Source organism: Nicotiana tabacum, chromosome 18, assembly GCF_000715075.1.
Source record: "Nicotiana tabacum cultivar K326 chromosome 18, ASM71507v2, whole genome shotgun sequence".
Taxonomy (NCBI): domain Eukaryota; kingdom Viridiplantae; phylum Streptophyta; class Magnoliopsida; order Solanales; family Solanaceae; genus Nicotiana; species Nicotiana tabacum.
The window spans coordinates 138477034-138502769 of record NC_134097.1 but is presented as its reverse complement, the minus strand read 5'-3'; the positions used below and the strand labels follow the sequence as shown (position 1 = coordinate 138502769).

Genomic DNA, 25736 nt, shown 5'->3' with positions numbered 1-25736 from the left:
GCCTGAAGAAAGGAAAGGCGTTTTATTTTCAAAATTGTCGTTGAAGTCAGGAGCCCGCCTGAACAGAATGGCAATTTATTTTTGACAAGTGTTGAAGTCAGGAGCCCCCCTGAAGAATAGAATGGCAATTTATTGGTTGAAATCAGGAGCCCCCTGAAGAACAGAATGGCGATTTATTGGTTGAAGTCAGGAGCCCCCCTGAAGAACAGAATGGCGATTTATTGGTGGAAATCAGGAGCCCCCCTGAAGAACAGAATGATGATTTATTTTTGACATTATTGGTTGAAGTTAGGAGCCCCCCTGAAGAACAGAATGGCGATTTATTGGTTGAAGTCAGGAGCCCCCCTGAAGAATAGAATGGCGAATTATTGGTTGAAGTCAGGAGCCCGCCTGAAGAAAGGAATGGTATTTTGTCTTTAAAGTTGTTGTTGAAGTTGGGAGCCCGCCCATAGAACAGAGGAATACATTTCAGTCTTTACATTTCAAGTGTTGAAGTTGGGAGCCCGCCCATATAACAGAGGAATACATTTCAGTATTAATTTTCAAGTATTGAAGTTGGGAGCCCGCCCATACAACAGAGGCATACATTTCAAAATCAAGTCAGAGGACAATAAAACAGAGGGTTACAACAGGAATCCCCAGCAGGAAACAATAAAAATCCCCAGCACCGGGAAGCAGAAGGTTGCAACAAGAGGTCCCAGCACAAACTCAAGTGCATGTGTCAAAAGGAAGAAAAGCACCGGAAGAAATGCAAGCAGACAAGAAAGCAAGGCAACAAGAACAAATTGCAGTCTAGCCTAGCTTCTTGTTTTCTTTTAAAGCACGGTGTAACAAGAAGATCGGTACGCAGTGGTAATAGCAGGCAACAACAGTAACATTGCAGTCCCACGGTAGTCCCAGCTACCAAAACTTCCCGAACTACATTGACCTGATTCCTGTTTAGCCCAGGATATGTAGGAAACCTTTGAAGCAAAGGTTCGGTTAAATCTTTTTCCAAAAATGCTTCACACGGAGTACTCGAATGAGCAAAAATCGCTCGCTTTATCTTTGCACGAAAACCCTTCGTGTCTTCGGGCAAAGAGGGGCAGCTGTAAGCACGTGATTTTTGCCCTATATGAGAATTACTCCCAAAAAATTCAAAAAATAAAATAATTTTCTTTGGTGTGCAATTTTGTAATATTTTGTGATATTTTTGAGTAATTATTTGTATTTGTCTGTGTTTGTTTATTTGCTAAATTAATAAAAAAATACAAAAATATGTCGCATTTTGCATGTAGGATTCAATTCTACAATTGTTAGTAATTAAATTTGTTTTACAAAAAATAAAAATTACAAAAATAGGCATCGTTTGTATTTTTAGCATTTAATGTCCAAATATACAATTTTATGCTTAATTATTACTTAATTGTGCGTTAATTGTTATTGGGAGTTAATTTGCGCTTTTATAACTTAATTTAGTTCTTAATAATAAGTTAAGTATTTTTATAATTTAGTTTTAGAAACATAAAAGAAGAAAAGAGAGCAAAAATATAAAGAAAGTCGGAATTGGGCCTCTTCTTCGATTTCAAGCCACATGCCCAAAAAATGGCCCAACCTTCCCTATGACCCGGTCCATTTCAAACCGGGTCGACCCAGTCCATAACCCAACACCCCTATTATCTTACATTTCATAAAACAACACAAAAAAAAACAAAAAAGAAAAAAACCCTAAAAATATACTAAGCTATCCGCCCCCCCCCCCTACCTTTGTTTCTTCTTCCCCAAAGCTCCAAACCTTCCAACCATGGCTTCCCTCTCCCATTTCCCCTCCATTCTCACGTCCAAACGACTCCTCGCGTCCTCTTCGTCGAGCTCAAGCTTGAGCTCAGGCTGCCATGGCTTCCACCCTCCCCCACCTCGCCATTACGTCCAGCCCGTCAACCAAACAACAACTATCGACCAGCTGCCTCCCCCTCCAGTCAAACAGCTCCATCATCGTCGTCGTCGAACCCCAGCCAGCGCGACCATAATCGCGAGCTCTGACCACAGTCGACGAGAACCAGCGGCGACCAAACAACCTGCCTGCGCCACCGTTGCTGCTGCCGTTCCAGCTCGTCCAGTTGTTGCCTCATCGACGCAGGCAGCTATGGCTGCCATTACGTCGCCTCAACGTCGAGCTGCGTTTGCTTCACGTTTCCGCTGCTGCTTCACTTCATCTTCTTCGAGTTTGAGCTCGACACACCACTGATGCTGATGTTCGGCGTCGACCAGCTGTTGTTGCTTCACGTTTCCGCTGTTGTTTCATCTTCCTCATCTCGTCAAAGTTCGAAGGTCTTTCGTCGAGTCAAGGCCCGGACAGATTTGTTTACAATCGAGTTCGTCGTTGATTCATCTCCGGTTAGTTGGTTTTGAGTTTTATTTTTGTCCATATTTCGTTTTTATATTTCTCGAATCCAAAATCGTTAAATGACTCAATTCTTGTTTTGTTTGTTCATCGTTGAAATAGTTTTCTAGTTTGTTCATATATTTTGTTGGTTTAGTTTTCAGATTAAAATGAAAAATTAATTAGTTGTTTTTCATGTTTATTTCATGTTAATTTTATTCATTTTTGTAAAAAAATGAATTGTTAGCTAAATGTTTGTTAGATTCAAATTGAAGCTTAAATTAATTATTTCTTCAATTTGTTTCATGTGTTTTATGTATTTTCAGAAATTGTTAACATTGTTTAAATCATGTGAATCCGTCATGTTTTGTTGTTTAAAAATAGATTTAATTCATGTTCATCTTTGATTGAAGTTCGCTTTTAATTTAGTAATTTAATGTGAAGTTATGTTTTGGTTTTAATTTTTGGATCATGTATCTTTGTTATACTTTTGTTGGATTTGATTTTATTGATTATTTGAAAATTAGTGATTTGAATATGTTTATTTGTTTTGTTTAAGTTTAATTCGAAGTTTGAATAAAGCTTGTTGTTGTTGTTGTTGAATCTGAAAATAGGTTTGTTTGTTGCTAAAAATATTGTTCAATCAAAATTTTAGTTATTCTTTGTTGTTCAATTTGTGTTCATGTGATATTGTTGTTGTGTTGTTCATCCGTGTTCATATGATTTGTTGTTTGAATTTGTGTAGAAATTGGTCATATTGGCTATATTTTGGTTGAAGTTTGATTAATTGATTTGTTATAGCTGATGGGGGTAGTTTGGTAATTTGCAGTACGTTTAGGGGTAGTTTGGTAATTTCAGTAAGGGCAGAGGGGCATTTTTGGAATTTAATTTCTGAATAATTATTTATTTTGAATGTTCTTTCCATTAAAATTAAGATAATATTAAAGTAATTAAGCATGGGGAACAAAATGTAATGGGGTGGGTTGTGATATAGTTGTTTAATATAAATGGGGGACAAGACAAAATATAGTGGAGGGGAATATGGTAATTGTTTATGGTAGGCATGGGGGACAAAATATAATGGGTGGGGTTGATATATTTATTTAATGTAATGGGGATGAGTGGGAAGAATAATGGGGTTGGTAGAAAAAAGTATTGATTTATTAGTTAATTAAAGGGTTTGGGAATGTGTTATATATAGAGGTCTTGAATCAGATTTTAGGAGGAGACAGAACACAGAGATAGAAAGAGGAGAACACAGAGATAGAGAGAATAAGAAAAAAAACGGACAGAGAAAAAGGGCTGAATATTTAAGAGAGAAAGAAAAATTCCGAAAAATATTTAAACTTTCAAATAAAAAAAAACTAAAAAAATCTTCTGCTTTCATTCATTGTTTTGAAATCAGCATTAATTGTTGGTTGTTTCATAAGAGCTTGAAGCTTTTGTTTTGGGATTACTACTCCACCGGTCTGTTCCTGGGTTGTTACTGTTGCTGGACTGTTGTTGTTGTGCTGTATTGTTATTACTGCTGCTGATTCTCATCTTCATTTTCTTTTGCTTCCAATATCAGGTACACAACTGACACGCTGGTTATTGTAAACCGAAATATGAAGCATGAATACGAAAAATGAAGAGTTGAAATTCTAAATTTACTTTAATTATATTCTGAATTTTATTTGTATGTATAATTTATTTAGTTTGCAAAAAATCAGAATCGTGTAGCTATTTAATACATATAGTGGAACATCCGACGATATCTTAACGATTGAACTATCTATATATTGCCTAAAAATAAATAAATGGTGTAGTATCTTCGTCAAGTAAAAAATCAAACGAATAGGCCATCTAGTAGGAACTTGGTAGAAATATTGTTTAGTTAAATAATATTGGTTAATTTCAGCATGTAAATGGTCTAGGATTAAAATTAGATTGCTAAGTTTTTTTTTAATTTGACAAACTGAGAGCATGCCTAGTATAATGTAACTAGGTAATAACATGTGAATAAGACGGCCCAGGTCTAGTTTTATGTCATACACGTTGGGCCTGGGCCTGCAGTGGCAACGGACTATCCTGTTTGCATCATTTTCAGATTTGGTAGAGACAAATTTCAATAGAATAATGTAGGCATTTTAGGATTGTCTTTTAAAAATAAATGAGACGAGCCTCGCCGAATAAAAATACAAAATTGTGGGGCCCTCGATAAATATTTAATTAAAATTAATTAGACTTTGGGATGAGCCGTTTAGCAAAATTCCGCGGCCTTACCCAGAAATAATAATACGCTAATTGTTTTAGGCGCACATTTTAATAAGCTTACCTTCTTAAACTCGGGTGTACATTTCATGTGACCCAAATTCAAATCCTAAAACATTGAATAAAAATGTGTTCCGGATTGCGGGTGCATTTCATGTGACGTAATCCAAAGACATGTTTTAAACAATGTTCACATTCTTGTAAAAATAATAATAACAATTATGAAAGCGGTAAAAAGATAAAATTGCACATAAGTTCATATTTGTATAAAATCAGATAATCAAGCCGAATATAACTGTTGAGCGACCGTGCTAGAACCACGGAACTCGGGAATGCCTAACACCTTCTCCCGGGTTAACAAAATTCCTTATCCGGATTTCTGGTACGCAGACTGTAATATGGAGTCATTCTTTTCCTCGATTCGGGATTAAAATTGGTGACTTGGGACACCCTAAATTTCCCAAGTGGCGACTCTGAAATAAACAAACAAATCCCGTTTCGATTGTCCTTTAATTGGAAAAACTCCTTGCACCCCCGCGGGGGCGGAAAAAGGAGGTGTGACAATCTAATGTCTATTATCACTTTAGGATTTAGTATAATTTTCTTGTTAATACTCTGAATCAGTAGTTTGTATTCTAATTCTATGAATTTAGTCACTGGTTGTCCATCAATCCCTGCTTGTTCTGTGTACTTGTTGATCAATATACTTCCCCTCTTATCAATGTTCATGTGTTTCTGATTTAAGCTCCTTATGTTCCCAACCCCCCTGATCCCTGTTTGTAAACTTGTTTGTCTTCACTTAGAATAAAGTAATAAATGGCTTTGAATCTGGGCACTCTAAGTTTTGTGATTGTGTGGTTGTTTGTTGAATCTTTGTTCTTCTTAGAAGTGCTTCCAAAACTGTTTTCACTCTTAGCATTTTCTTAAAACTGTTTCCATTCCTGAAATATCTTTTCACTCCTAAAATTTTTACCTCTATATTATTTTTACTAAGTTCTTCCAACTATGTCAAGCATTCTCACTTCTACTCTTAGATTATTTAGGTTCTGCCCCTCCAGTGTGTGTACTGCCTAGGAATCCTTGAGATTCCTCCGAACTCTGGCACACTGGGGCTGGCCCTTACACACCGCACATAACTACTTCTCTATTTATAAGTATCTTGGTGTGAGCATTGTCTGGGGTCCTTGAGGCCCTTGGGAACTTTGACGCACCAGGATACCTCATTGGATACTATGGACTATGACATCTTGGACTGTTTTGAAGGCCTGGTACTTCCAGGTTCCCTTTGGGCCTATTTTAGGCTCTCTATAGTATAGCTTATATTTATTATGTAATTTATTCACTTATGGTCTGTAATGATAATCTTTGTAAACAGATATTGGGAAAATTAGTAAAAGGGGAGATTCTTATATGATTTTTGCGGGGAACCGGATATAAATCATGCCTTTAGGTCTATGTTATGTTTACTTGCATTAGAAATCATGCTTTAGGTTTATACTATGTTTACCTGCATTAGAAACCATGCTTTTAGGATCACTTGGCATACTGAACAACATGTTATAGGCACACTACCTCATTTGTTATGAAATTCTGTTTCTGCATAATCATGATCATCTAGAAATCCTGTTATTAAATTACTGCTATAATTCTGCCTAATAAAAACGTCCATTCTTTCTGTGCATTAGAGATCCTGCTTTAGGACTGTATTTGCTTTTAAATCATGTCTACATCGCCTAAATCAATAACTATCTTGTCTATAAAAAATGCTTAAAAACAATCCCAACACTTAGATGTCATAGAGATAAGTATGTATAAACCAGTTCTATAATGTAATATTCAACACCTAGACCAGCATGCCTATAGGACTTAATAAGTTCAAACTATTTTAAACTGATTCCTAGAATTCTGATTGCATTTAGACAACATGTTTATAGGGTATTACAGATCCACGCCTAGGCAAGCCTATAGGGAATCAAGGTCTAATAAAAACTGTGAAACTATGCTTTGCTTAGTTGTGACTACCCAGATTCAACAGGTTCTAAAATCAGTAGGAAAACTTATTAGGCCTCTATCGCTTCGCCTTAACACAATGCTGCATATTCTCTGCCTATCATGCTCACCTAGATATCCTGTTCTAGGACCTTTCTGAAATATCTCAATTCTGATGTTTGAGACGTGCTAATTGTATGTTTATTTGTAGTGGTAAACATGAGCCCCCTTAATTGTTTCTTACTTGACAGTCATGTTTGTTCTTTGTTGTCGCTTAGATTTTACCTTTTAAACACCTTATGAGAGTTTAGAACTGCCTTAATTAGAGGTCCTAAACACCTACAAGGCCATAAGGAAGGGACGGGTAATGCACGCATAGAATACGTTTAATTAGAATCGCTTATGTAACCACTAAGGGGAGGGTAATTGGGTAGTAAAGGATATGATGATCTGTGCGCTAATTCTATGTATAGCACCCTAACTAGTTGAGGAAGGTTTACCGGGTATTGTATGGATGTGATCTTGTAGGCTAAAAAACCTAGGACCCCTTTGTTTTAAATGTAATACCAATTTGTCTAAATTGCTTTATCTGTTTATAAGACTAATTCACATAATTTGAGTTCGGTCGGGACCCACCATTGTGGATCGCGATGGGTGCCTAACACCTTCCCCTTAAGGTTATTTCGAGCCCTTACCCAATCTCTGGTCATGCAAACCAGTTTATGAGTTACTTGCTTTAGGTACCCCAACGCACCTTATTCCATTAGGTGACGACTCTTCAAATTCAAATACCCAATTTCTGAAAGGAAATGAGTTGTTCCCATTGAATGTCAAAACCCGAACTCTGCGAGGAAGAAGGGGGCGCGACACATGCTCCTAACGATTTGAACAACAACATAAAATCAATTAAAGATATCTAAATCCAAATTATCTTTCAAATTTTATGTCCCGCCCCTCGACCTAAGGAACCAAGATAAAATCACAAAATTAATCAAGACGTTCACAAAATTTACGATGATTTCCCAATGAACCATTAATTATCTCAACCAATATATTAACACCCGCCTAATTGACTTTAATTATAGAAAAGGGCAGATGATGTGTATTAGTAGTTAAAATGACAATTATTTACTAATTGGGTGAAATATCTCCTTCTAGTGATTGAATCTCAACAAGAAATTATCAAACATTCAAGTTAATCACAACATTTGTTAATTAGTTCATATAGCCCCAACAATCACATATTTGATTAAAAGAAATATAATAATAGAGAAGGGATTATAATGGACCTTTAGTCGAGATTTCTTCTCCAACTAAATGACAGATCCTTCAAAATTATACAAATATGATCTGTTTGAAAAGTGTGAAACAAGAAAATCCAGCGATGAGCTAGCCTAAAAATGAACTGAAATTCCCAAAATTTAACCACACCGGAACCTTTGACCGCACCACCTCGACAATCCTTATTTTAGAACCACGGACAGTATCGCCAATCTTGAGACAAAACTCAATTGTTTCCTCTAGTTTTTCAATTTTTGTCTGTTCCTCCCTATGTGCCTGTGTGTCTATTTTTCTTTTTGTGTAGAAGTATTTGATTTGGTAAATTGGGGGTGGCATAGGCGTGTCTCTTTGGTGGGGTATGCCTGCTACTTTTTTTTATCTCTTGGGGTTGTAGGAATTAGGTTAGTTTTTTATAATTAGGTATTTTATATGGATGTGAGAAGGGATGATGGCCATTGGATTAGACGGAAATTGATGGCTAAGATTAAATCTTCCATTTTAAGTGGAGAGTGGGCTAATTGGTTGGGAAGAATGGGTCTTTATCTTGCTGGGCCACTAAAATCTGAAAATGAGCTCCCAATTGACCCAAATTCAATTCTTTCTTATAAAAATAAAAATAAAATCAAAATATACTAATTAATCTTAGTTAATAAGAATAAACTATTAAGGTCAACTATATTTAAAATGAAAATATTTTTGATATAAGAATAAACTATTAAAGTGAACTATATATATCAAAATAAATGTTTTTTTTGGTATTTTTTAAATGTTATAAATATTATAAAATACTAATAAGCTAAAAAGAAATATTACAAAACTATTTTTTAGTTTTTAAACTTATGTTTAAAATTAAAACTAAAAGTTGACTGAAATCCCATTAAAATGAAAATAAGTAAATATTTTTAAAATACTACTTTTAAAAGTTGCGCGGGTCAAAAATTACGTGCTTACAGCTGCCCCTCTTTGCTTAGTCGTCGCTACTAAGAATGTGTTGAAAGAATTAAGTGAAAAATCTGTAAAGTCTGATCAAAAGGAGAAGAGTATTCGCCAGACTACTAAGAGAAAGGTTGCTACTGATGAGGAACCCGGTTCCTCAAAGAAAGGTTGTTGTGGTCCGGGGAGTGATTGAGAAGTCAAGAGGTGTTGTGGGGATGCACATTTGCCCCTGATATCTTGGAGGAGGCTGATATGAGACAGTTGATTGAGATTTGTGAGTTCCAATAATGGACACACTTGTTCACAAGTAATGCTGCTAGGGTATATGAGGAGGAAGTTCAAAGTTTTGTGCCGACTTGTTCAAGGTTGAGGATGATCACATTTGTGGCTTGGTGAATGGAGTTGATATGGTAATGGACTCTGCCTTGTTGGGGTCTATTCTTGGTGTGCCTGCTGAAGGGTTGTCTAGTGTTCAGGGAGCTTGTCCTCAAAACTTCATAAACGCAATCTTGTAAGAGAGAGCAGTTCAACAAGGGGAACAGATTCAGAAGAAGGCCATCCTTCCTGTATACCAACTGCTATTTGAGATGGTAAACAAAGTCTTGCTGCCTCGAGCTGAGAGAAGATCTATCACTTCTCATGCAGACATGTTCCTCATGAAAGTTCTGGACAACTTCACTACCATCAATCTACCTAGGATCATGATAGAGCACATGAATAAAGTGGCAGACTTTAAAGATGGTAATCATGGGATGTCGTATGGGTTCTTTCTTACCAAGGTCTTTGAGCACTGCAAGGTTCCTCTTAGATCAGTTAAAGTGGGTACCAAGAAGCAAACATTTTCAAAAGTCACGCTTGAAGAATGTGAGTGTATAGAGAAATTTGGAGCGGTTGTAAGCACTTCTATCATATCTCAGTTAATAAATGCTCAAAACAGTGCTACTGTTAAGATAAGGCAATTGAAATAAAGGAATGCTATCCTTGGGACTTAGTTAAGTTGGCTGCAATAGGCACCTGGTTCCAGCAGCTCTCAAAGCGAACAGGTTACTCGCTTGACAAAGGAGAATGCTGAGCTCAGGAAACAAGTGGATGACCTGAAGGAGAGACTGCTCAATGAGCAAATGTCAGCAAATGCTCGAATCGATTTAGTCCTCCAAACCATTTCCTCTGCCTCCAAACCTTCTCTTCCCAGTGCTCCTTAAATATTGTCCCCTCAGTGTCCAGTCTATAATCTAGTTTTTGGTCCAGTCCCTCAGTCTCAATTCTTATGATGATAACTTGTGGTATTTTTGTTGATTGTTCTAAATTGTGACTGTGGAGTAACATTGACTCTGCTCCTGCTGTAAAATCCAAATTATGTTAATGCAAGTTTTTCCTTTTTTGTTGTTCATACCTTGATTTTATCCTCTGTTTTTAATTATGATCGCGTGCACATAAGTGGTACGAGTTAACTTAAAGCTAGACTTCTTTCTTGCTTAATTGCTTGTTACTGATCTTTTTATGATGCTAAAGGGGGGAAGAATAATTGCATTGTGATTTGCACTAATTAAGGGGGAATGCAGAGATTCAGGGAAAACTTAAGGTCTTTCTGATTCGTTTTCTGGTTCTATGTGGCTCTATATGTGATTTTCAATTATGAGTTTGTCATCATCAAAAATGGAGAAATAATACTTGGTCATAAGTACTTTATTTTATGTTTTGATGATCTAACAAACTTACTATCAAGAACCGGATAAGGAACCTGTCACACATTCTCAAGACCTTAAGATCATAAGGTCTAGCTTGGGATATGATTCAACCCTTCAGAGTAAAAGGAACAGCTGAGGGAACAGGTCCCTACAAATTTCTGAGGTGACTGTACGAAGTCAACTCTCTAGTTGGAAAGTTTCTGCATGCACACGCTATAGTATAGGAACAGTGTTGTAGTCAACTTTCTGTGGAAGACTTTTTACCTACCTTGCTTACATCATTGTAAGTGATGTCACATATGTATTATTAACATCAAGGAAGGTAAAACATTTTACTTGAACACTTAGAGATTTCACTCAAGCTCTCACACGTGATCATTTAGCAAGCAACTCTCAAGTGCTTCAAGAACAAAGAACAAAACAACTACAACCCAGTTCCCATATCAAGTTATTGTATGTCCTTAGTTGAGTTGTAACTTTGTTAATGTTCTTACTTGTAACTCCTACTTAGCTTACTAAGAACCAGTGAGCAGGAAACCCTTTGTAAATCTTAAACCTTTGTGTTTGAGTCTTGGCTAGAGTTAGTAGAGTTGTGAAGTCTTTGTAATAGAGACATTACAAAGTGGCTTGTAATAGGTGTGTTACAAGTTAGTAAGGGATTAAGAGGTTAATTCCTAGGTTGCATAGGTTGTAATCTAAAAGTTGCTCAGTAGTGAAGTTAAAATCTTACAAGGGTAGGTCGTGGTTTTTAATCCCATTGAGCTGAGAATTTTCTACATAAAATTCCTCTTGTCATTTACTTACTGCTGTGTACGTGTGTTCTATTGAACCTAATAGAGAACCTGGTTATCTATAGAGTTTGGTGGACCTTTATATTCTATCACGAGGTTAGTTAATGAGGGCACGTGGTTTTTATTCTACACAAAAAATCCTAAAGAGCACTAAAGTCACACTACTCTAATGGCCATAAACAACATGAACTAACATAAATTAAAATTTATCATCAATTCTACTAGGTTAAAAGGCACTATATAACAATAAAAGACACTACATAAGACTAAAGGGCACTAAACAACACTGAAGTCACATATTATTATTATTATTATTATTATTATTATTATTACACACATATACACACACCCACACACAAAACCTGAAGTCACATATAACACCAATTATTCAACAAATGAACAATATACAAATTTTATAACGTTTTGCACATAAATAAGCTAATCCAGATAAAAATCAAAAAATATATATTTCAAAAAACAATCACAAAAAGCATACTACACAGTAAAAACAACTACATAGTCAATTATATACATGAGTTATTCTACAAAAGCGATTCGGAATACATCTTTTCGAGTTTTTCAAATTGAGAAAGAAAGAAGATTTGACCACTAAACCGGATAATAAAAGAGTTTCACTACACGACAACGCCTTGAATCGGGTGTTAGATCGCTAAAATAATAATAGGACATGATTTTGGGGGACGGGTGGGCTCCAATGGAGCTTAAAGCTCTTTAGGGGGGGGCGTTTTTTGCTTCTGTCCCGAAGAAAGGAGACGAGCCCGATATTTTATATAGGTATAGCGCATATATTAGATGCGCTATACCTATATGTCTTTTCAACTTTTGGTGAAGCGCATCCTACATATGCGCTATATATATATTCTTTTTAAAATCAGGTATAGCGCATGTAATACATGCTATATCTTAACGGACAAATGTGTTGTTAAGGTATAGCATATGTAATTTATGCGTTGTACATAAAAAGGTCACCAATTATTTTTATTACCTATTTTGGTATTTTAAGTCCAAAAGGACATTATTTTGATTCCTGACTCTTCAAAATAATCGTAGTAGCCTAGCAGGGCATAAAATTCGTGCTACAAAAACCCCCCCCTTAATCCTGAGTCCGGAACCAAAATGTGGTTCTTTTGGACTCAAACTACACAAATAGGTGGTAAAAAAATGACCTTTTTATATATAGTGCCATAATACCTGGCGCTATATACTAACAGTAACGGCACCGTTAAGATATAGCGCCAGGTATTGTGGCGCTATTCTGTAAAAGCTGACATGGCGAGGTATAGCGCCACAATACCTGGCCCTATATATACATCATTAATGTATAGAGCCAGGTATAGTGGCGCTATACATAGATTTTCCTGGCCCCACCAATAATTCGCGACTTCAATAATTCAAAAGCGTATAGTGCCAACTTTTTGGGCACTATACCTATATAAAAAAAAATCTCGGCTAGCCATTTCCTATATAAAGAGGTTAGGATTGTATAGAAATTCATTCAAAAAATTTGTTACCTCTTGTTGAAACGTTTATTGTTCTTAAATTCTCCATCATTTTTTCATTATGTCTGAAGAGCGTAGAATAAAAGTTTCATTATATTGGGGGGTGCGGTTGTGATGGAGAATAACTCTGTGGGCTACAGTTTACCTGCTCAGTGTCATGTTAAATTGTCACTTACAATAGAGTACGATAAATTGATATCGTTGTTATGCAAAAAACTGAGTGTGAGGAAACGTTCAGTGATACTTAAAGTAACCGGAAGATATCCGTATTCCGTCACTCCGCAAGGGGTTGATTTTTACTCGGAGTTTAACATAGACGATGATGAAACTTTGAGTGATTTTCTGAGGACTCCGGACAAATGCCAGGAATTTCTTGTAATCACTATGTTGGAGATGTACGTGAAGGTCGAAGACGTTCCAAAAAATCGAGGTTGTGCGTAGCAGAGATAACCCCCAGTCATCGGGTGGTTATTATGGAGCAATTTTTGTCGGATAGGTTTCGGATGAAAGAGTTTTCCTTGATTTAAACTTATCACCGCCGGCGAATGAGAAGCGAGAAAATAATTTATACCCTGCTTTCCATAATTCACAAGACGAATGGTAAACTTCAATTTTCATTTGTGTTAATTATGTATATTTTTGGCGTATTGAATTTGTATTAACGCTCATATATTTAATAGGGGTACCGGCCGGATATGAATTTTACAAGTGGCCCATCCGGTAGTCATCACTTAATTGAAAACGCCCATCATGAAATTTTATCACATTACGACTTGTAAGTGAAGTGATATAGCCATATGGAAATCATTTATTAATTCAGTAGCTTATATTTTTATTGGTTGTGCAGTGAAAACGAGCAAGTTGAACCACCCGTACTCACTCAATTGACCGAAAACGATGTATTACATCGGGATCTGGTAGATGCACAGAGTGAGGAACAGAACAGTGATTACGATAACAATGCCGATGAATCCGGAGACGAGACACCCTTTTTTAGTGAGGATGGTGATGACCAGGATGAGGAGGAAGGACCTGATTTGAAAAGAGACCCCCCTAAACGAAGAGTGTATGAGTCCGAAGTGCCGTTTCATTCAAGGGAGATTCCTTACATTGATAACTTGCCAACCGTGCCGGATGTGGAAGCTCTAACAAGGGATTTTGATGAAATCTGGACAGCAATGTGGGATGAGTCTAGACCAACGGTGCTTGCAAAGGGGATGCTTTTTCCTGATAAAACGCGCTTAAGCAGGGCTTGTAAAATGCACAACATAAAAGAGTGTCGTGAGATGCAGGTATGGGAGTCAAGTCTGATAGTATACAAGGTTGTTTGCCTTTTTGTCCATGTAATTGGATGTTGCGTGCGACCAAGAAGAAGACAAGTATGTGGAAAGTGGGTAAATACATTCCCACCCACACATGCGAAATGGACACATTCAACGGGAATCACTTCAACTTGGATATTGACTTGATTTCTCTTGTACTTATTCCGCATATCAAAGTGTCCATAAGGTATAAAATCAAAGAGTTCATTACATCGGTCCACCAGGAATATGGCCATACCACTACGAAAAGAAAGGCATTTCTCAGGCGCAAACGAGCGTTTGAAATTGTCTACGGTAATTGGGATAAGTCATTTGCATCTCTGCCAAAGTACTGGCCGCACTGCAGCACTTTAACCCCGGGACAGTTGTTGAATGGAAGCTTGAGCAGAGTCCGGGAACACCAGAATACATATTCAATTACGTGTTCTGGGCGTTTAAGCTAGCAATTGATGGTTTTTCACATTGCCGGCCAGTAATATCCATAGACAAAACTCATATCTATGGAAAGTATGATATCAAGCTATTGATAGTTGTGGCAGTGGATGCTAATGGACAGATATTTCCTCTAGCTTTTGCTGTTTGTGCCAATGAAAGCACAGAGACGTGGACGTTGTTTTTGAACCACATAAAAGAGCACGTTGTCAAACAGCGTTCAGGTATTTGTCTAATATCTGATCGGCACGGTGGTATATTAAGTTCTGTGGAGAACTTTCCTGCATGGCAAGAACCTTATGCATACCACTGTTACTGTGTGAGGCACTTTAAGGCCAATTTCCAGAAGGCACATCCCAAAAAGGATCTACATGATTTGATGTGGATGGCAGCAACAGACCACTAACAGCAGAAATTCTGGAGGCATATGGATTCTATCAGGCAAGAAGATGAGGCAGCCTATCGTTGGTTAATGCGACATGACCCTGAAAAGTGGACGTTGCATGCGGATGGTGGCAGACGATTGGGAATTCTTACTACAAACGTGTCAGAGTCCTTCAATGGGTTATTGAAGTCGGCAAGAGGATTGCCTGTCACAGCCATGGTGTGGATGTCGTTCAAGCAGATGGCGGAGAGGGGTGTTGAATTTATGCCAGTGCCTATGAAGAGATTTGAGAAATACAGACGGCGAGCACATTGGCATTCATTTTTGCAGTATGATAACGAAAGAGGTGTTTTTGAAGTTTGCACCGCTATCCATAATAATTGAGGTAATAATGTACATAATGTAAATGAATCTGTAAGGTTATGCTCCTGTGGGAAATGGTCCATCTACCACATGCCTTGCTCACATGCCATCAAGTGTTTTCAACGTGTTGGTTATGCGGAGACCAACTATGTTGATCAACAATATAGTGTTTCCAAGTACCTAAACACATATAGTGGTCAGTTGCAGCCAGTGGGTGCTGAGCATTATTGGCCTCCGGAACCATTTAAAATGGTGTGTAACAAGTCCTATTTGCATAAAAGACAGGTGCAGAAGAGAACACGTATACGGAACCAAATGGATGTTAGTGACACCGTTTATGCGCGCAAATGTGGTATATACTCGCAAACAGGACACGACCGTCGTAAATGTCCTTCAGCTGGTTTGGGTGGCAAAACTAATCAAACTCGTGGTGGGTGTTCTTCTAGTGTACCTAACTACCCATGAGTTGATGTTGTAATAATTAGTTGTTATATCTATGTTGCAAGATTTATGAAATAAAATTATGTTTGTTAACTATTAATTGTACTTTCCTATTTTACCTATTTAAATAATAATTTAATAAAATTATCTGTATATTTATTATGTGTGCGTTGTCTTGTCGAACTGAAAAAGCTGACCAGCTGACATAAAGTTGTCTTGTCAACATCATGATATTTAACACGCAAAGTATAGCGCCATTAGATAGTCCGTTATGTGTGTGTTGTCTTGTCGAACTGAAAAAGCTGACCAGCTGACATAAAGTTGTCTTGTCAACATCATGATATTTAACACGCAAAGTATAGTGCCATTAGATAGTCCGTTATGTGTGTGTTGTCTTGTCGAACTGAAAAAGCTGACCAGCTGACATAAAGTTGTCTTGTCAATATCATGATATTTAACACTCAAAGTATAACGTCATTAGATAGTACGTTATGTGAGTGTTATCTCGCCTATAAATAACGGGCTCATTGTAGTTATGTTGTATGCTCAAAATTTACTAAAAGCAAATATTTTATTAAAGGTAAGGTTTTTTTTTTACTAAAAGCAAATATTACACAAATGGATCAACCTCTTCGTCCACCAAAGTGCAACTGTGGAAAAGCATGCTTGATGCAAAATTGTTGGGAAGGTGGTGAAGTTGGACGCCGCTACTGGCACTGTATGAACCAGTTTTACAAGGTTCCCGGCGAACCTATTTTTGATTTTCAAGAATGGGTTGATGAACCATGTTATCTGGAATATTACAGAGAACAACTCCAGTTTCTTCATAATATGTGTTTAAGACAACAGGAACATGAAAAAGAAAGCAATAGAATTATTGTAGACTTGAGGGCGAACCTGAAGGAGGTGGGAGAAGAAAAATGGAAAACACAATGGAATTGTGAATCACAAAAGGATCGAAAAAAAATATAAACTGGAACTTGCGGAGGTGAAGACGAAACTGAAAAAGGTAGAAGAAGAAAAAGAACAACTGGAAGAACGATTTAAGTGGTTGGAGCGGAGAATAAATAGCAATCGGGGCTAAACATCGGCATGTATGTGTTTAGTGTATTTTTCATATTTCATGTATTTTTATTATGTTGGCCTACTATGTTTGTGTTTGTGATTGTGTTTGTGCTGTAATAATGTTTTCCTTGTGTGTTGTACTAAATTTTATTTTAATGGAAGTAGAAGTTAAGTTTAAGTGCTTGTGTTGTACTACATTTTATTTTAATTGAAATGGAAGGTAAGTTTAAGTGCTTGTGTTGTACTAAATTTTATTTTAATTGAAATGGAAGTTAAGTTTAAGTGCTTGTGTTGTACTAAATTTTATTTTATGAAACTATCAAACAAATGGAGAACTAAAAAAAGTAATGCGCATATTCGATTAAATAATATTGTTAATGTATACAAAAATATTATTTACACCATGTCAATGTGTCCCGCATCCGATGTGTCTCAATGCAGCCGCTGGCCTGAGGCGCATCCCCTTCCGCCCGGGTACGCTATCAGGATCATCATCATCAAGTCGTCTCCTTATAGCCGGATGCGGCGCAGGATGACATGTATCGGTGGTGCTGTCAGCTCCAGTAGAAGGCTACATAATAATATGAAACTTAGTATAGAAAACTACATAACAATTCACAACAATTTATATTGTCTTACCATCATCGTCTCTAGATCCTGAATGTAGTCATCTGTCGATGCATCACATGAAGCCTTAAAAAGAAAATTAATAAAGTTAAAGAAAATAAATAAGTTACAGTTAACACAAATTCAAATTCAATACCAATAAACTCATACCTGCGCATGTGATGTGGAGCCATAACTCAGTCGGCGCCCACTATAAAAATCCCGGGTCGGTCGATCCTCAACAGTGGTAGACAGGCCTGGGAATTATCTACCCCAATCCACTCCTTGAATATCTGAGCCCGTGATCAATAACTGACCCGATGGGGTCACCTGCGATGGCACTGGAGTGCGATAAATTCCAAGGCTGTAAGACGGCATGTCCATCTCATGCATGACACCTACCATATCAGCAGCAACATCATCAACAGGAGCCTCAACGCCCCCTTGCTGGGGACCACCTCCTCTCCGCCCACGACCACGTCGTCCGGCACCACCAGCTCATCGGGCACCACCAGCTCGTGGGATACCACAGCCTCGCCGGTACATGGTTGGGTCCATATAATCATCCTCGTGTGCCAAACGCTGATCCGATCGGGCTCGCTACAGTATCTAGGCAGCCACATCCATGAATCGACGACTATACTCCTGCATGGCCACAGGATCGTGGACATAACTCTGCATCTGCTGCCCCATATGATAGACGGTATGCAATCCAATCGCCTGCACAAAGTAAAAAATATAAACTACATATTTGGCACTAAATTATAGCTATATAACTAATAATAACAGAAAACATACCAGGGCCTCGTGTCTCCCGGCGTATGGGACGTACCGACCGTGTGCCTGATGAACTGGGTTCCCGATAAAAAGTCGGGAAACAGTGCGGTACCATGCCATATAACGTGGAATAGGAAAGTGCTGCGGAGGTGGGGTCAAGTCCCCTCGCCTGTCCCAGGTACCCAACTGCTCGTTAAGCCATGCCATAAATGTGTCGTCTGCCCTGGACTGATCATCCCTCTCATAATGTAAAGCATGCCATGCAGGCAGAGTCGGTATAGGCTGCGGTAGGCCAAACTGATGAAATACCCACTCGGAGGCATGATGCTCGACAATATCGAGGCATATGAGCGAGACAGAAGCCCTCCAAATATGTCGGTCGAACGTGCAATACACTGGCAGGGTACCTATCACCTCATCGGTGTACGGCGTCCAGATGAACTATCAAATAAGAACACAAATCGTTAGTATGTGCATCACTAAGTTAATCTATAACAGGTAAGTTTAGTTAGATATTCACTTGTGCGTCTTCCAGCAGATCCAACACATCCCTGCACAGGGGGAGATTATGATGGGCATCATACTCTCATGCAAGAGTACGACGCATAACCCACCTACAGGCTAGAGGGAGTTGCGGAATTTCTACATTAGCCGGTAGCTGTGGTAGAGGTGGTTGAAACTGCAGAAACCGCTCCCAGACCCAAACCTAACATACAAAGTTGACGTAAAGTATAAGATTAACTATAACTAGGTAGAATTGTAACTAATGGACATATTATTTGAATATGTTGTCACCTGTAGAAGCGGCAGAAAGCCACCAATGTCTCTCTGTGTGCCGATGCAAGCCCGGCACATCTGCCTGTACAGATATGAGATAACAACACCACCCCAGCTGTACAAAGATGTATCCTCGAACCGAGCAATATGATGCAGAAAACATAGGCTCACTAGGTTCCCCGAAGTGTTCGGGAACAAGACCTCCCCCCCCCCCCAAATAGAAGGAGCAACAACAGCCTCGTATATCGCTGTACATCCACCTCCGCAGACTCATCGGTGATAGTATGGTGGATCTGCACCAGGTGGTCTCTAATGAGGACCAACTGTATACGATTGGACCCAGACGCTACCGCCTCGTCCTCCGGCATGAAACCCGTGAGCATGTGCAGCATATCCTAATATGCCTGCCGCGAATAATATCTCATGGTCGCAGGCAGTAAAACTGGCAAGCCATCAGCGGACAGGCCATATAAAATCTCAACGTCCTGGAGTGTGATGGTGGCATCGCCGATGGGCAAATGGAAAGTGTGCGTCTCCGGTTGCCACCGCTCAATCAAGGTCGTGATCAAAGCATAGTCGAGTTGTATCCTGCCAATCCTAATAATCCTATATAATCCCATCTCCTCCAAGTAATGGACCACGCGGGGATGTAGAATGCGGGGAGGACTCAAAAACTCCCACAATAGATCCACTCTCCTAGCCTGGAAAGTTTGCGTAAGCAACTGTCCGTCCAATATATACTTGGATCTATGATGGGGCTGTAGGGCTAATAGATCCAACGTCCGGGGGCCGGGATGTATAGTCGCGTCCATGTCGTCAACTGTAAACTATCATTAATAATTATGTGTTTTTATTATAATTTAAATTCATATTTTTTAATAACTTAATTGTACAAATTATATATATATATATATATAATTATGTGTTTTTATTCAACTGTAAATTCAAATTTTTTAATAACTTAATTGTACAAATTATATATATGGGTTCAGGGCTCGATATTTTGAGGACCAGTGACACCAAACTATCATTAATAATTATGTGTTTTTATTATAATTTAAATTCATATTTTTTAATAACTTAATTGTACAAATTATATATATATATATATATATATATATATATATATATGTATAGTCGCGTCCATGTCGTCAACTGTAAATTCATATTTTTTAATAACTTAATTTTACAAATAATATATATATATATGGGTTCAGGGCTTCAGGGCTCGATATATTAAGGATCAGTGACACCAAACTATCATTAATAATTATGTATTTTTATTATAATTTAAATTCATATTTTTTAATAACTTAATTGTACAAATTATATATATATATATATATATATATATATATATATATATATATATATATATATATATATATAATATTATGTGTTTTTATTATAATTTAAACTTATATAATAACTTAATTATACAAATTACTAACTACGTGTGTTGATACAATTATCAACTTAATTGTACAAAGTTTGCATTTTCAACTATCAGTATAAGATACTTAAACAAAAGGAATTCTAAGCTAAAATACTACACATTACTATGCTACAAGGCTTTAAATTTTACTACGCTATAAGGGTCTACGTTTTACTACGCTAAAAAAGTCTGGATTTTACTACGCTAAAAAATAATCTAAACTAACATAAACAACAAATAAATTTAATTACAAATAAAATACAAAACGGCATGAAAAAACATATATATAAATCAGAATATTAACAGACAAATTTATTTTACTAATTTATATTTTTTTAGAAAACACTAATATTAAATCCGGATAAATTTAACATGCTAGTTTCGGGAAAAAAAACACAAACCGAAATAGAACACATACAAATCAAATAATATACATTATTATAAATGTTTCAACTTAAAATAAATCGAAATACCTCGATTTAGAATTTTGGCAAAGCAAAAAGATTGAAATTTTGACTCCGAAATTGTGAATCAACAATAGCACGAAACTCTACTCGAATGTGGGACTCTTTTTCTTCGAGTTTTATGTGTCGGGGGGACCCAAATTTTTTTTTTAAAAAAAAATGGCAGAAACGAGGTATTTGGTGGGGGACCAAGAAAGAAAGATGGGGGGTTTAAAAATGGAGGATGCATCGAGTGGAAGACAGAGGGGTATAAAATATCTATGTATAGCGTCACTATACCTGGCGCTATACATTAATGATGTATATATAGCGTCAGGTATTGTTGCACTATACCTGGTCATGTCAGCTTTTACAGTATAGCGCCATAATATCTGAGCTATATCTTAACGGTACCGTTACTGTTAGTATATAGCGCCAGATATTATGGCGCTATATATAAAAAGGTCACTTTTTGTTACCATATATTTATGTAGTTTGAGTCCAAAAAAATAACATTTTGATTTCGGACTCGAACTGCCAATAAGGACAACAAAAAGACAGAAATTGTTTCCATAACTTTATTTGCCACTAGTCTTCATACTTGCAAGTCACCCGTTGAAGTCATCTTTTCAATTATGATTAACCACGATATGATGTCCTTGTCGGCTACTCTGCTTCTCCTGTGCAGAACTCCATTCGATTTACCTTAATTAATTTTTTAACTGTTTTTGCATATACTAAAAAATTTATTTTTTAATATTAAGTAATAATAAAAATGATCAAATTAATCTTAATTTATTCATTAAAAATATAACAAATATTTCTAAGTTCTTTACCTGAAAGGTAACTTTGAAAAGAAAAAATTAATTAAATATTATGTACCATAAAAAAAATTAAAAAATTAATTAAAGTGGATCATAGGAGTAATTGGAACGGCTAAAGGCATCAATTAGTTAAACTCTAAAACTAATACTAGTATCGTAGTAACAAAAGAGAGCTCTGTCACTTGCTATAGTTGCCAACAATTTTTTCGTTCCACTTTTTTGTTTTTTGTTTTTACATCTCACGCACACATCGGAGTGCAATCTTTCCTTATACTATGTGTGACGCTGGATACTTCGTGCGTGGGAGTACCTTTTTTACTAATTTCTTTTCCAAGTAAAGGCAATAATCATTTTTCTCGAGAGGCAAATTAGATATAGAATATATAATCTGATTAAAAAATTTATAATTCAATCCAAAACTTCAACTTCGGCTTTATTACTGTCTGTTAGTAATTTATATTTGTTAAATAATTCTGCAGAATATAAAATAACATATAAACAAAAATGAAAAAAAGAAATAAAATTTTAATCCGAGCCCACTGAATTTAATCTCATCCTAGTACCCAAGGTTATGGATTATTTCCTCCAAGGATAGAACGAATTACACACTGATGTAGTGGTACTTCAAACCCCAGTATTTCAGCGAACACAAAATTCGGTAGCAAATTACACTTGTTGTTGCTTTGTTTGATGTTAAAAGTATGTAGAAGAAGGAGGAGAAACTCAGAAAATCGTATGAAAATTCTGAGTAGAATAGACTTGTATTTATAGCCAAAGTTGGGCTGAAATCTGAAGAGGTGCAACTCTTCAGAATGGCTGTTTCTGCAAAACGGCCACATCATAAATGTCATAACATAAATGGCTATTTACTCAACAATACAGAGGAAAAATTGAAGAGGGTAGTTTAATTTTCAGTTACACAACTGAAAAACGGATTGTATTTAATATTATTATTTATTTTAATATTAATACTCTCTTATTCAAACGAATATTTAATAGCTTTTCTGTTAATATTTTACTATTAATAAATAAATTTAGTCCAAAAAATTAATCAATCAATCATTTGACCAAGGCCGAAGTCGAGCGAGCAACGACGACGACGGCGCGATGCTTGCCTTCTTCGAAACTTTTTAAGAACTAGAAGAAGAGTAATTGCTTATATATACATAAAAAAAACCTCTGTCTCTTTCAATGGGACAATGTCCCTTTGCCAAGTGGGAAACTTAAAATTTCACTTAAAAATTTCATTTCGCTCAATTTTCATTCACCCTATATTAAGCATATCATAAACTTAAAATCCCAACACTTTCCACGTATCCTAGTTAAATTAACTATTTCATATTTAGTGACTTTACTTAATTTTAAAGGATTTTAATCATAGGTACATGTAATTGAGAGAGAGATTTCTGTTCGACTCGTGCGAGCACACGTGCAAAGCTTTGACTTGCAATGTCCTTCCATTTTGGCGGCTTCGCATTACACACATCGATTTCAGCACATCTAAAACAAGTGATCAGTTTTCAGATCACTTATTTATCAGTAATTAATAAATAAGCAACCTACCTTAATTGTGCAGATATTTTTAGCGTAATACATACTCCCGGTCCACCATAAGTGATCAATTTATCTTTTTATTTTGATCCAAAATAATTGTCCACTAATATAATCAAAATAAGATTCAACTTGTTTTTCCAAGACTTTCTTTATGTACGTATCCCTAAAAGGACTTTTACTCCTCACATTAACTTATGCTACAACATTTAATTAAGGGTAGTTTAATCACACTAACTATTTTTGTCTAGAATTTAGTATTTTCTTAGTGGATGTGCTAAGGCAAACTGATCACTTATTGTGGATTGGAGGGAGTAAAACTCTTAACTTATGTACAATATAAAGAATTTTGATACTATTAGTGTATCTTAACCTATTATCATAGCTAACCTGATTTTCTAAGTAAATAATGTATCACTTTTTATGTACAGTTATCTGTAATTGTTTTTAGGTGAATTGATAATTATGGAAAATTCTCTTGCATTGTTAGCATAGAGAAGTTTAACTACAATATATTGGAAGCTTGATTATTAGAATGGTCAGATATTTTACAAATCTATGGACATTATACAAATAAGTACAGTAGCCAATGATCGACACAAAACTCAGAAGTCAATTAGAGTACACTCTTCAGATGAAATAGTTGCTATTCTAATGCTAGAAACTTATTACGTACTATTACACAGATTAGCTAGAAACAATACTGTGAAGTAATGCTCAAGGGCCGGTAAAAACTTACCCACATCCGATATTTGCACAGATGTTCATGCTATCATTAGGTTGGTGTAAACACCGGATGTGAGTAAGTTTTTACATTACCTCAACGGCCCTACTCCTTAACTCCAGTTGCTTTGACGGGGAAGAGTTGCAGGGTTTCGAGGGGTCTGTTGCTGCAACAGGGAATAGAATTTTGACCCATATTCTCTGTCATCATCAAAACCCAACCTTGAACGTTCGTTCTCAACATGTCATTCTCTGTTAAAGGAAGATCCACTCTCCCCACGTTGTTCAGCATTTGAGCTGACGATGTCTCTTTTCCTTCAGCCTATAATGAAAAGAATAGAGAAATGAGAAAGGTTATGGAAACTATAAAATATTTGAGTTTAAGTTCTATGCACCGATAGTATAATATAAATTTACACTATCACGTTACTTAAAAGATAATTAGAATTTAATTGTGTGACAACCATCTCGTTTAGAAGCTTAAGTATTAGTCATGATAACACATTTTTGTTTAATTAATTATGTTTCAACTTCAATAAACTCCGTCATGTGTGGGCTCAGGGGCGGATTTAGGGGGCGCAAAGGTGTTCACCCGAACCCCCTTCGCCGAAAAATGACACTCTGTATATAAAGCAAAATTTGGTTTTTACCTCTATATATTATGTTTTGAATCTCCTTCACATTGCCCAAAAGCATGACTTAGTGGTCAAGGGGATTCAAAATCATTTCAAGGGGGGTTCAAAATCATTTCAAGGGGGGTTCAAAATCATTATGAGGTCATTAGTTCAATTCCCACTAGCTACAATATATTTAAATTTTTTAGCTTATTCTTTAGCAGAAGTCCTGCCTCCGCCATTGTGCAAGTACATGAAAATTGAACCCTTTCCTGTTTTGATACCATATTGATAATTGTGTGGCCAGCATATATACTTTATCTACTTATTTGTGTTTTGAAATACCATAAAAAGTGGGTAATAACCTAGAAATAGGGCACTTAACCTTATAACAGGTTAAATATACTGATAGTGTAAAAATCATTTGCACTGTCAGTGTACGTAAGTCAAATTGATGTCCCAATTATGACCGTACGTAAAAGTAATGCGTACATTATACTATACACATGAATATATACCTGATGAAGAAGTATAGTAGGAGAATGAGGGTAAAGTGTATGGACATTATGAAGAAAAGAAGGATAATTCTCAACGAAGTGAACGACGTCGTTGCTGTTAGTGTTGTTGATGAGCAGAGGTGATTGAGTATCATTATCTTCAGTAGGGTTTTTCTCCATTTGGTGAAGCAGCTGTTTTCTAAGCTTTTGCCTGTCTCTAGCTTTGTGATTTTGAAACCAGTAAAAAACATTCTTGCATTGAATCTTTCCAAAAAGAGAAAGGTGTGCTGTGATCTTTTGTACTTGAGAAGAAGTTGGATTTCTCAACCCTTTTCTATACAAATTTTGTAAAATCATCAGCTGTTGTGGTGTTGGACTCCATCTTGGTCGAGGCATTTTGGTAAAAAAAAAACTATCAAAACAATTTTTGTTTTTGTTTTCTCAAGAAAAGAAAACTTTCTGTTTTTGGTGTTTGGAGTGTATGTGTATATGTTTCTATAAAGGGTATAAATAGACAAAGATTTAAAGGTGGTCTTAAAATGGGTGGTCATGCTGATGTAGCCACGTACTTTAAATGAATTAAATGAGGAGTTGAGTCTTATGTTAAATAAGGGTCATTTAGTAGGTTAGTTGTTGATAACGTCATCATCGTCCCTATTAT

At 36.5% G+C, this 25736-nt stretch overlaps 1 protein-coding gene across 1 annotated transcript; it reads right to left on the bottom strand.

Annotated features, from left to right (window-relative positions):
- Positions 1-23790: 23790 nt before the first annotated feature.
- LOC107776332 (uncharacterized) lies at positions 23791-25535 on the bottom strand. Its single transcript, XM_016596217.2, has 2 exons — positions 25097-25535; positions 23791-24286 (listed from the first exon to the last, which is right to left on the bottom strand). Exons 1-2 carry the CDS (start codon positions 25469-25471, stop codon positions 24071-24073), a joined length of 591 nt encoding a protein of 196 aa, XP_016451703.1. The 5' UTR covers positions 25472-25535; the 3' UTR covers positions 23791-24070.
- Between the last annotated feature and the right edge of the window lie 201 nt (positions 25536-25736).

Coding starts and splice junctions, on each gene's coding strand:
- LOC107776332 (XM_016596217.2), bottom strand. CDS start 25,471: ATGCCTCGACCAAGATGGAGTCCAACACCACAACAGCTGATGATTTTA. Junction 24,287..25,096: donor CTACTATACTTCTTCATCAG/GTATATATTCAT, acceptor TTTTCATTATAG/GCTGAAGGAAAAGAGACATC.